The sequence below is a fragment of the Prinia subflava genome, chromosome 4 (assembly GCF_021018805.1).
Source record: "Prinia subflava isolate CZ2003 ecotype Zambia chromosome 4, Cam_Psub_1.2, whole genome shotgun sequence".
In the NCBI taxonomy this organism is placed as follows: Eukaryota; Metazoa; Chordata; class Aves; order Passeriformes; family Cisticolidae; genus Prinia; species Prinia subflava.
This window is the reverse complement of record NC_086250.1, coordinates 5,451,670-5,464,841: the sequence shown is the minus strand read 5'-3', so window position 1 is coordinate 5,464,841 and position 13,172 is coordinate 5,451,670. Positions and strand designations below refer to the sequence as shown.

The 13,172-nt window shown below is 39.3% G+C and overlaps 1 protein-coding gene across 21 annotated transcripts in view; it reads right to left on the bottom strand.

Moving 5' to 3' along the window:
- The window catches only part of SOX5 (SRY-box transcription factor 5), a 600,060-nt gene that overhangs the window by 237,469 nt on the left and 349,419 nt on the right, over positions 1–13,172 (bottom strand). For 18 of the 21 annotated variants that reach the window (XM_063395247.1, XM_063395244.1, XM_063395243.1 and 15 more), the window contains one exon: positions 8,613–8,844. In XM_063395247.1, coding sequence (XP_063251317.1) covers positions 8,613–8,843 — 231 coding nt within the window. In that variant the 5' untranslated portion in view covers position 8,844. The remainder of the gene's footprint in view (positions 1–8,612; positions 8,845–13,172) is intronic. The other 3 variants (XM_063395239.1, XM_063395240.1, XM_063395253.1) reach the window with 1 other exon arrangement.

Genomic DNA, 13,172 nt, shown 5'->3' with positions numbered 1-13,172 from the left:
GAAAATTGTACTAGCAACTAACTTGCTCCTAAATCCTCAGTGCTGCTCTCTGTGTTTGTATCTGATTGTTTTCTGGAAACCTGCACATCCTCAGCAAACACTGCTGCTTCTGAACCCAGATGGATCCAAAGCTGAGCAGATCTCCTGATTACAACTGCAGCAATTTAAAAGGAAAAGAAGTGGAAAGAGGAAAGTTTCACAGTCACAGAGATGAAACACACGCTTTAAATTCAGTCTGAACATCAGCACAGAGGAGAGTCTGAAGCATGGATGTTTTGCATTATTTCTGGCTAGCAGTATTAATAAGCAATGCACGCTTCCACTTCTGACATGACTTAGTGTAGAGATACACGTACAATCCACCCCAGTAATTCAGACTTGAGGTGTCAGAAGGATTTTACCTTTTGCTATAATATTTATTATTTTCCGTCATCAAACTCCAGTCCTACAAAAAGCTATGTGGAGAAGGAGTTACAGTCAGTGACCTCTCCTTCCCTCCCTCTTGCTACCATCAGCATTAGGTTCCAATCAACCAGATTATTCTGCAGGAACAGGGTCATAAGCTAAGCATTCTGGGGCAGGAATGTTTCTTTTTTCTGTCTCTATAAAAATAAATCATACTCTGGGTACAATATAAATAAAGATAATAACAGTCTGATATTAGATTTTACTGGTCTATGCTTTAGACAATCTATGTAATTTGCTTGCTGCCTATACAAACTACAGAAAGTTAATCTTTAGAGCCTTCTTTTTTTTTCCTTGGGGAGGGGGAATTCAGTTTTAAAAGACTAAAAAATGATGCTGAAGCAGACTATTTCCATGTATAATTACAGTTGTGTTTACACTGCTCTGGCAAATGCTATCCTGAGTTAAACTGGGCACAACTGCACTCAGTTACTTTTGTTGGTTTGTCTAGTGATGCTAAATTAAAGGGATTCACCAAGTCTGCTTCCCCTTTGCAAAGAGCAAAAACGCCTTATCTGATCACACAACTGCAACTAAACAGTACAAAGAAACAAAGAACTTCAGGGTGTTAAACAGAACCTGGAGATGGAGCTGGCCAAACTATCCAGACATGCTGCTACCCCAGGCATAAAGGACTCTTTTTTACTTAAGAAAGTTTATTTCCTCCATTTCATTGTCTCTTAAACACTTTGGTTCAGAAACATTGCAGCACATCAATCTCCCCTTGCAGGGAGGGCTCTGAACACATCTTAGGAGCTGACCCACCAATGGCAGATGCACATTCTTAAGTAAACACATAATGAAATCTGCAGTCTAATTTGCCAAAGGTCCTTCTTCAGCCATGAATTTCTAGAGAAAATTAATAACTCCTTTTATTGCAGCAGAGAAGGCGGTGGTATTTCACTGATGTACTTAAGACAAGAAGAAAGCAGTTAGTTCCATGAAAGGGAAAAAACATGACTGGATGACACGACACTTTAAATGCCAGCAACTGCCTGCAGCCACATTTTCATTCCCACTACAACCACCATTGCTTTAGGTGAATCTAAAAAAGCGTTAGGAGTGGGAAGAAAAATTAGGGAAAGCAAGCTGGCCTTGGCCCAGCCTAATCAACTGAATTCTGTACGACCTGAAAAATCATACTTAAAGAGACATTGCAAAAATCATGAGCACATCACTCATCCACTGAAGGGACAGAAAATAAAGAAATGCTTCAAATCATAAGTGCAGTGGGTAACTTCCTATGGACACAAACATCTGGCAGTGAGAGAAGTGACTGTAGAACACGACTGTGAGGATCCAGTGTAGCAGAAGGTTCTGGCACTTCCAAGAGCCAGAGTTTAAAACCACAGGGACTCCCTGCAACCCTGAAATTCAAGAAACCATGACCAACACCTCACAACACCTTTTAGGTTTGGTATATCTCTACTAAGTAGAGCTGCATATCAGAAACCAACCATCCCCTACTTTATTGACATTCTGTCCAAGCCAATAGCACAATACTTATTTTTACTGTGCAACGTCTTCGTATGAGCTATTTACTAAAAGGCTTTAGAATGGATTAAATAATAAAAATGACTAAGCTAAATAGGAGTACAAGCAGAGGAAGAAAATGGGCAAAGCAGAAAAAGGTTTTCAGAGGACAGCTGCAAGCAGACAGAAACTGATAGAGTAACCTTGGCTCTTGTGAGGCTGGAAATAGAGAGAAATTCACACCTGCAGTGAAAAGAAAGGGAGAAAAACACACCAGGTACTCACAGAAGTACTGTGGATATGAAAAGTGTGTGGAGCAAACACAAAGCACATGGGAAAACTGCTCTGGAAGTTCTAAAATTAATTAACAACTACTGAAGCAAAAATGAGTCAAGGTGGTGTGCAAAAGTAGGAGTTTGTGCCACGTAGGGGCAAAACAAAATCCACTTAGGATTCCCACATGCCTTGCCTTGAGGCATATGTCAGATAAGAGTATGGAAGTCTGGTATGCTGCTCTCTATTCTGATAATAGTTACACTGACAGCCTAAGGCCAAAAGCTTCTCCACAGTGCAGCAGCTTGGCCATATTACATGCAGTCATTGAAAGGAAAAATGCAAAAATATAAAAATACATTTCTTTGGACTTCTGTTTTCAGAACCGTGGAGAATGGAGCGTTTAACTGGCAGCAGATTTTATGTCTCACTACAACACCACAAAGATTCACCGTCACCGAAGAAAAGGTAGAGTTTCAGAATAAATTTGAGCAGAGTGCCACAGGGGATGGACCTGGACTGCAGAAACCACACAAAGCCCACAGCTACTGTCTGATTTCTGACTTCCTAATTAATACAAAAGATGTATTAAGAAGTAGGAACATTCAAATGTAGTTTCTTTGGATTGTTGCTATAAACTTCTCTTGCAGTCCTAGTAGGGCTTTCTTCATATCCTAGTCCTCAAAAATGCTCCTCAAATTGATAGCACCAATTTGAAGCAAAATTTTGAAGTTAACTCTGTTGCTTGGAAAGATGACCAAGATTTTTACTTACATAGTTTTTTTGATAGGGCATTTAATAGCTCTTTTCCTCATAAGAGAGACCATCTGGTTCAAATATCCCTACCAAATGTAGGCTTTACAGTTCTACCTCTCTCTTTTTTCTGTAAAATTTTTCAGCTACTCACTTGAATTAAATTTTACTAGTGTTTATGCTGTAAGTTTAAATGAAGATATTTTCCAGTATGAAGTCAATGAATTGATGCCTAGGCACATAATCACTTGCAAACAATGGACACATACAGTTCCCAGCACTTCCATAAAACAAAGGTGTTTACTTTTCTGTTGATTATTTTCTGCTTAGCTGCATTCAAATGAATCCATTAAAAACATGACTGCTTCACAGTAAGATGATCTTCAGCAAAAACAAACAACTGCTGTTTCCACTTCTCTTCATGGCCTTTAGAAACCACAGTCATCTGCACCCTGTATTCCAGGCAATTTATATATTATAAGCCTGGTCTTGATTTGTCAAGTTATTGGTATAAATGTAGTTTTAACCCTCCTGCTTGGGGATGAAAAAAAGACAAGTTTTCTTTACTTCATTACATATTTAATATCTCCTAACCAAGCTTTGGACCTTTCAAAGTCTGATCAAAACACCAGTGGGTCATCTCAAACTTCAGCAGGTTTGTCTGCCCGTGGATTTCTGCTGGGAATAAAGTGCCCACTGTGGTTTTCTGTGGCTACAAGTGTGCAAAAGTCACTGTGTGAGGAGTTCAGTAAAAGGAGGGAACTTCCATAAAAGCACACTGCTCCTGAATTGCACTATGGCTTTGATCCCTGACCCCCCTGAAGAATGAACATACCTTTTTTTTTGTTTCCTTTATGTGCCCCAGACAGGACCTGCCCATCAAGCAGTGGGCAAGCAATGCAAGCCTGACTCACATGGGTGGGACAGGAGTTGTGGGACAATATGGATCATGACAAGGAGGACAAGCAGATCAGCCTAATTAGAATGCAAGATACTCATCAGGCAGACAGGAGAGTTACCAAAGGTGCTTCTGGCTCCATCAGAGCTGGTTCTCAAGGACTGCAAAGAGTCTTCCAGGGTCTGGACTAAACAGTGCAGTAGGCAACTTCTACATCTTTTTGATGGGTTCTGACTGATTGTTTTTCATTTGTTCCCTTTCCTAACAGCCCACACAGTGATTCCCTGAAATGGTGCAAGTGTAAAGATGGAACTCTGGTAAAAGCCCAGAACTGCACCTGCAGAAACTGCTTCCCTGTGCTACCTCTGTGATGACATTTATAATGCAATGTTTGCAACAACGTAATTCCATCATCTTATAAATACCAATTTACCACTAAGAGGGGAAGGAAAGGACATCAGACAAACGCAAACTTACCACTGTTCCTGGTTTATTTTAATTGAGCTAGCCTTGTTCAGACAGGCCTCTCTCTTACCAAAACCAACAGTTTATAGTTTAAACTGTGAAACTGTGTGCGCGTGTGCGAGTGTTGTAATTATGGTGCCTGCTAACAATTTCATACTGCCACACTGCACATATGGCTTCCAAGCTAGCTTTATCTGAATCTCTGTGAATCTATTCTCCGTGCTATTAAACTGAGCACATTCCACATCGTTCAAAAGTAATTACACTTTTGTCTAGAGTGTAGGAGACTGCTCTCCCCAAACAATGAAATTCTCATTATTAGAGCTGGCACAGTAAAGGCACTGGTGTTCACAACACTGTGCATTGTATCATCACAATAACTTATCCTAAGCTTGATGCTCAAAGGTACACTGGAAATTAAAATTTCTCTAAAACCACTGTGAGGTTTTTTTTTTTTTTTTATTTAAATATGCATTCTTTAGCTCAGTATAATTAGAGTCCTATTTGACTTTTTAAAAAGCTATATGCATTCAGATTTCCATTCTCCTAGGAAGGTCTGAATAATAGCTAAGTGCTCCAGCCGCTTGTTGTTCTGATCCACCACCATTCATATGCTGACAACTCCAGACCAACAGGTGAAGCACAGGCCAGGATAGATGTGATAAGAGAATTCAAATGAAGCATTAAACAACCTTTTATTTCGGACAAGTGGAGGAAAAGCACAAAGCAATGTGTTGGTAAGGTCTTTAACCAGTAGTACTGCTATTCTTAATATTATTCCCAAGTTACACAGGAGTAACTTTATTCACCACAAAAACACAACTTCTTTTAGTGCGAAGCAACAGAGCTACTGAACAGTGCACTGTAATATTTCCTATCAATTTAAAGCACTATTAAAAATAATTCTAAATCCCACTGAAAGTGCAGGACAAATGTGGGCTACCAGTACAGTCACCAGTTTGGAACAACTAGGGAGTGGCAAAATTACAGTTTGACCTTTTGTTCAGTACTTTTTTTTTTTTTTTTTTTTTTTTTTTTTTAATCCCACCCAGCATTTCACTGATATTCTATAGTTCAGAAGAATGGCCTGATTTAAACACACCATGCCTGTGGTATACTTTAATCAGTACTTTTAGCCTTGACATTTCTCATTTCCAGAATTTAGCACACAGACACCACTGGCGAGATCAGTGGTCTTGAGGGTTGCAAAAGCAGACAAATAGAACATAAAGGCAGGCAAATAGAAACAAGTAAAATAAACCTTTGTAACTTACATGAGCTAACAACTATCTGTGCTATCCAAATACTGTAGCTTTAATAGGTTTCTTCAAAAGAGCTATTGACTGATACTGTAATCCTCAAGTGTTTCCCTGCAAAGCTTGTGGCCTGCTATGAATGTCCTAAGGGGACTCTCAGATATATCCTGAGTTAAATAATTTGTCTATTATTTTCTAATATTGTCTGAGCAGTTGCTTTAAGTCTGATAAATTACTGTTTCTTTTCTTATCAAAAGAGTTTTCCTACTTAAAGTATCTAGTTTCTTCTATAAAGAGAAATACAGTCAGAGATAGAATTACCCCTGCCTTGGTTGAGGCTGGCAGAGATCTCCAGAGGAGACCTGGCCCAAATCCCCTGCTCAAGCAGGGCCACTGAGAGCCAGCCAGGGCCATGTCCAGATGACTTTTGAGTACCTCTAAGGAGGGAGACTCCACAGCCTCCCTGTTCCTGTGCTCAGTCACCCTCACCCAAAAAAGCATTTCCTGACGTTCACGGGGTCCTCCATTTCAGTTTGTGCCCACTGCACTAACCTTTCCCTGGCTGCACTTCCAACATCCTCAGAAATATCCTGTTTGTTTTGATGGGAAGATGGGCTTTGCAGAGTTTTGCCGATTCTGATTAGGTTTGAAGGTGTCTTTATATGAATTTTGCCCTCCTCTCAGAAATTTACCCAGAATTTTGAGCTGTCTCACTAAGATGGCAGTCACTAAAACTTGGTGAAGTGCAACGGGGTAAATTTTCAGAAGCCTAAGTTGGGAAGTGTGAACTCCTGGAGCTTTATCAATAAAACTGTATCAGACTGCACTCTGTGGTGCTGTGTGCACACCTGCATACACCTGGATCTGCTTCCCTGAGATGATAAAACAACAGAACAGCAGTTCCAATAGTACAACAATGTCCCCTCAATGTTATAAAGTGAATGCCCTTTGGGAATGATTTTTGTCACTGCTGAGCACACGAATTGAAGTCATCTAAATGTTACCCAGTGATTTCCTTCTGATAACCACGTACCACAACAGCAGAGGGAGTGATTATGTGTATTTCACTCATTTACACTGATCACTTCCTTCTGGAGACACATAGGCTACATCCTTTCTGATCTACCTCACTGATGACTCTCACAATACAGTCCTCACTAAAATAGAGACATTACCAAGAGAGATATTACCAAAATGTTACATTCATACAGACTGGCAATATTTTTAAATATGTATGAAGACAAAACCCGTCCCTTACAACCCCCCCCCCCCGAAACACTGCCTCAGGTAAGCCTGCAGTGTGTCACTGCTACAGCAAAACTGTCTGAAACACCCCATGATTCAGTGTCTTGTATTGTAAAAAGACAGAACACACTGTTTTGACATAACATAAAATACAGCCTTCATTGCAGGAAGTTACACTAGATGATCAGCTAAGCCTCTTGTTCTTAAAAACTATAAATGAACGAAGAAGTTAGTTAAAATGAGTTAAAGAGCAGTTAAATGTTTCAGTGAGGTGTAGCTGAAATACTCCTGCTGAGCTCCTTAGAAAACAGTGGGTTTTATTTCATTAGGGTCTGATTCTCCACTACTGGTGCCATCACAAGTTTATCTATTGACTTAAATGTTGTCAGAAACAACTCCTTATCTTCAAAACACTCTCTTAAACTAGGACAAAATATAGCAAAGCCCATACATTAGCTACATACCCTAACATCCTACTGGCTGGAACTGTTATATTAATGAATTTCATCTCCATAAAACATAAGATAAAGGATGAGAAATAAACAAGCTCGAAAAAGATAATGACATTGTCTGCCCATGAGTAATTTCTCCAGTGATATTCTTTCTTCATGTAAAGTTGCAGTAACACAAACTAAAATTATGTATTCCAAACCACTGTCTGAGCTTAAGCATTAGCCCAAAAAAGGAAGGAAAATGGATCAGGATCAATGAGTTATTCTGTTTAGGAGAGAAGCTTCAGTGAATACCCAGTGACTTGGTCCTATGAGAAATAATAATCCCTAAGGCTTTTTACTTAGGGCTTGTTACATATGCATAATGAGCTGTAAGGGCTTAAATGCCAATGTGGAGCTCTTGCAGGCTTTTATGAGACTACACCATCACCTATTTTGCAATGCCTTTTTAAAAGCCTTCAAATATGCAGGTCCACTTATTATCTCCACTTCCAGTGAAATTATCAGTGCCCTTGTCAAAGTGGGGGACTAACAGGAAAGTTACAGCCAATTTGTAAATAGGCAAGAGCCGTGCAAGCGTGCTCACAACAGAGCTTTGTGCAAGAGCCTCAGTCCTGGGCTTCCAAGGCCTTTCCTTGCACCCTTCAACCTTTCTAAAAATGTATCTGTACTCCACTGAAGGGCCCAAACATATAACAGGGACACTACAGTACATTGTTTTGCCTTCTTTAAGATACAGCTAGCTCTGGACGTCCCCTGGAGTGCTGCATGTGATGAATTAAGCGCTCAGCACCAGTTGCAGAGTGGAAAAAGTAGCATGTTGATTGAATTTCATAAGCACAGGAAATTTTATTGTAGGTATCTGACGTGAATTACACATCAGATGTAAGCTTTTAAGTCATCAAAATTCAAAGTTTCTTTTCTTTTTGGTTTTTTTTTCCCCTTCATACAGACTTTCTTGCTTTACTGTTGCACAAACTTGGCATTAGGGTGATGCTTCAGACATCATGCCAAACGTGACTCTCACTTCGAGTGTTCCAAACCCATTTGCTGTTTGCTGAACACACACACACTTCCAACTCACATCACTGCAGCTAACAAATTTTAGCACCCTAAATGCCATCAGGCAAAGGTGAGGAAAAGTCTGCAGTGCATTTGTGGCAGAGGGCAGAGGCAGCCCAGCTAGGCCAGAGCTGACACGTTATTGTGGCGTGTTCTGTACGTGTAGCTGTGCATTGTACACTCCATAAAGTGCAGATCTGGATGCCAAACTACTGCAGGGGCAGGACTGAAAGAAGGGATGTAAGCACAATAGACCAGAAGCAAACCTACCATTGTGTTGTGCTGAGAAGTGGGAGTCCTATGGCCACAGTTCTCTTGCGTCAGCAGAGAAACTGGCTGAAATTCCTCAGAGTGAGGCTTGTTGGGAAAACTCACATGCAAGGGAAGGTGAAAGGCTGGGAGCCCGTCACTCTCCTCTTCTCCCACTTTCTGTCTGCTTGTCACCATGGCTACCTCTCCATCTGCTTCCCCATACGGAGAGGCTGGTCGCTTGGAAGACATCCTGGAAGGAACAAAAGAGGAGAAAATAATGAAACCTCCAAATAAATCCTTAATGCCGTCATTGTGTGGTTAGGGGCCATTGTAACAGAAATGCCTTTTTTGTGCTGGCAGAGAGCAGGAAACCATCCAAATACCACTGCAAAGCATACACAATTGGGAACAATGGCCAAGCAGGTAGCAACAGAACAGTGGCTTGTTTGTTGTGAGAATAATACACTAATATAGCACTCTCTTGTATTCTGGCTTCTTAAACATGAAAATTCACCTAAGACTGCATAATGAAATGCAATTCCTTTAAAAAAACACCCATCTAGTTTTGCATTTGCAAGGGACTCTATGAAGACAGAATGTCTCCCGATACAAGCTATTGTCAACTTAGCTTTTAAGGAATGCAAGTCATTATCAACCACAACTGATAAAAAAAAATAATGTGAAATAAAATAAAATACAATAAAAGAACTTGCTAGCAAGCCTAAATGTCTGTGTTTACAAAATTTCACCCATGTGAGCAACTGAGTGTTATAGTCACGTTGCAAGGATCTTTCCAGGTTTGCAGATCTGGTATAGTTAAGCAATTAAAACATTTAGACATTAATAATCTAAGCTTTTTGTCAACATAAAGTCAGGGGTGTACTGACTAAATGAAGATCTGCTATCAAATCTTTCTATCCATACATCAAATTCTTCCCATCTATAGCGAGAGCTGGAGAAAACCCCCATGAAAATGTAATTTACATCTGTAACTACACAAAAAAGGATATACAAGGAAGATACATAGAGCACACATAGTAAAAAATCACACAGAAATATTGACTTGAAACTGAGGCCTACATTGTGAAGCCTTTGATAATGTCTGATGGGACGTGTTTATCTCTGACTTTTAGAAACACTGAAAGAGAAACTTAAATCATGGGCAAATTCAAGTATCATTCAAGCCAAGCACTACTGAAAATTTTACAGAATTCAGAATGCTTCCAGCTTGATCTCCAAAATAGAGGGGGGTACAATGAAGTCTTAAAATGCAGACAAATTCTGGGATTAATTACAACAACACTGTTCATGAAAATCAGGGTATGTCCATCATAATGGACCCCCGTGCTAACCAGGGGCCTCTGCAAGGAGTGGAATGAGAAGAAAACCTCCAGGCACAGCCAAAAGAAGAAATGAAAAACAGGGAAATGTTTCATAGGAAAAAAGAGAAGTTATAAATGAGGAAACTGAAGACTATTTGTATGCAAATGTTAAAAAAAAAAGGGGCTGAAGTAATACTGCTCCTCCTCCCAAATCTCGTATTTATGATTCTAATTGCCCCATTTTTATTTTCCACTCCAGAGTTAAAGGAGTGCATTTCAAAAGCCCAGCAGCCTCTTGAACCATGTGTGGGGCTGCTGTGAGGTGGAGCATGTCCATACGATTTGGCATATTGAGCACGGAATGGTTCTTAGCAGCAGTCAACTGGGTCTGAAAACAAACAGTGACTTTAAACAGCCCTTTGTTAAGACTTATTCTGCTTCTAATGATCTCATCTTGAGCCCTGCCTCCTGAGCCAAGTTAGATTATATTAAAAAAAGAAAAAGGAAAAAAAAACCCAGAAAAAAGACAGAAAAACCAACAACAAAAACTCAGACAAAAAAATCCCTACCAGAACCTACAGGCAGCTGCACATTGCCAGTGCTTAGAGAACCACACTGTATTTTCTATTAATGTTTGACTTAGTCCAACAGACTAACACTTCATACATCCTACCTGAATTCTGTCTTCTAGGCTTTCCCACCTACGTGTCTGCAGCGAAGCATATGTACAAAGACAGAGATCACCAGATAGACTCTTGCTGGCAGCTTTCTACTAGCCCACTGAATTCAGCATTTTACAGCTCTGTTTGATGTGACAGATCTCCAGCCCTTCTGCAGAAACCACAGAACTCCCTTCTAAAGTTAATGTGAATTATTCATATTTTGCATTGTACTGCAACAAGATCGACATTTGCTATTGAATTTAAGTTTTTTGGTAACTCGTTTTAACACTATAATAGAAGCCTGAGTTTTTACAAAATCTCTCTGAAAATCAGCACTAAGCAGTTGTCTCAATTTTGGCAAACAAAAAGGGAGGGACGCAAGATCATTAGTCAATTATTTCACAGTAATTTTCTATACTTCAGAACATTTATATTTGATAAAATGACTGAAAATATTGTAAGCCATGCACAAAAGTCTGCACTGCAATTCACTCTGACAATAAATTACAGAGAGAGAATGCCTCGCTTTGTATTGATGATTTGGATTATATATTATATACTCAAACTGTGTCAAGAACTCCTACTGCTGTTAACCTAGAATAACACAGATTCTGTCACATTGCCTCACAAGGAAAGTTTGAATATCACGCTGAAATAAAGCTCTTCTGTTAACTTTATATGCGTATATACAGCTTCAGATCATCATCTTCTGCTTGTCACTGTTCCCAAGAGGGATGGAATAATTTTCTGCAGGGAATTTATATAAACAGACAAGGAAGATAACAGAGGTGTCCACCTCCATGCACATGCAATAACAGAGATTATTTTGCTTTTGATCTGAAATGAAAACCTATAGGTTGGATTGTAGGCCAAACTAAAGTGATAGTAGAGAGGGCAGAAGAAACTTCTCCCTTTGTCTCTAAAACATCCAGTTTAAATTACAAGCCATGTGCCCATCACCATCCTAGAAGTCAAAAAAAATCCTAAAATGGCTAAGGCAGCAAAATTGAGGCTTTAATCTGCATTAGTCCAAGGACACTCCAAGGAATGGATACACAAACCTGGACAGCTCAGATATCAAATGCAGTTTTTTAGGCAGCTCTGTCTGTTGCCAACCTGAGTCAGACAAAAATCAGTTTCACAGAAATGTCTTACTCCTTATGAACATCTGGGAAATTTACACAAGAAAATGGAAGATTAAAATAAATAAATGAATAGATCCACATCTACTTTTGGAAATGCTTTCCAAAAGGACAGTAACTGTCAAAGTCTATAGCAGCAAAGGATCAAATCTCTGAGAGGTTCCTAAGTGGAAAACACGAAACAAGAAAAAGTCATCTGTAAATGTCTTTCATTATCTGTACTGTTTTATTGGTCCACTTCCCAAATTTGATATGCCCCACATCATGCATCCTCTAATTCTCTTCTTTTCATGTATCTTGTTTATCCTACAGCTCTAGTACCAAGCCTTAAGAGATTCCATATCTAAGATGGAACTAAGCAGAGTTCCCACCACAAACAATAAGGAAACAGCTAAATTCAGAGTAACAACATTATCTGAAACTGAGCTCTTTTAAACAGATCTAGACCTAATGAAGTACTGGAATTATCCCATCTTAACAAAGGACTGCAAACATCCTGGATCTGCCCTCAGTGATAACACAACAGTTTACAGCTCAAATGACTTCAAGATCTTTTCCTCAAATTTAAACTCAGAACCGTTTTCAATTACATCACTCTGAAAGAAGATTTCCAGTGGAACAGGAAACATCCATTTATGGATAGGATTAAAAAACCCCCCAAAACCCTAAGATGCAACTCAGAAAAGCAGGAATACAGGGCACCAGATTCTGAAGGTAAGAGGGTGTCACTGCAGATGAAATCTGTTGCAACTGAATTGTTTCAAGAGTTGCATTTTGAAATGTTGTTAATCATTTCTACTGAATAAAAATAGGAAGGTGCTGATTTTTTAGAGAAGCTAAATCTGCAAAGTTCTGATGCACTGGGACACAGGCGGTACCCAGGCCATTCCATGCACACATTGGAATTATGAAATGTATCTCTATATTTGATTTTATCAGCAGTTCAGATGGAACTGAAGATTTAGTTCTGGTGACAAATTCAAATTTGATCCTGTTCATTTTAAGGAGACCTGTTTCCAGAAAGGCTCCTTGACATGCAGAAACTGCAGTTAAAAAATCCAAGCGTGCTTTTTGTTGAATTTTCATTTAATAAATGCTTTTCCTGGTAGCAAGAATGTTTCTTCAGGGAAGTAAAAACCTCATTGTTCTAACTCGCTCTTATCCAACAAATATTTTATGTGATTCATATTACAACAGTTTCTCCAAACACTTCTTTACTGCCCTTCAATTTGTAAGAGACTCTTCCTAGGTTTAAACTGATACCCTAAGTCTATTGATCTTAGAGTTTTTGCATTGACTTCAGCATGGCTGGATTTTCCCACTGGAGCAAGTAAGAGCTACACTGCATCCTCATGAATTGTTTCCTACACATATTGGTTCCCTCCAAATAATTTCAGGCTGCTAAATATGACTATTCTTCTTCTTTGTTTTTTTTCCCTTGAATTCAGTGTC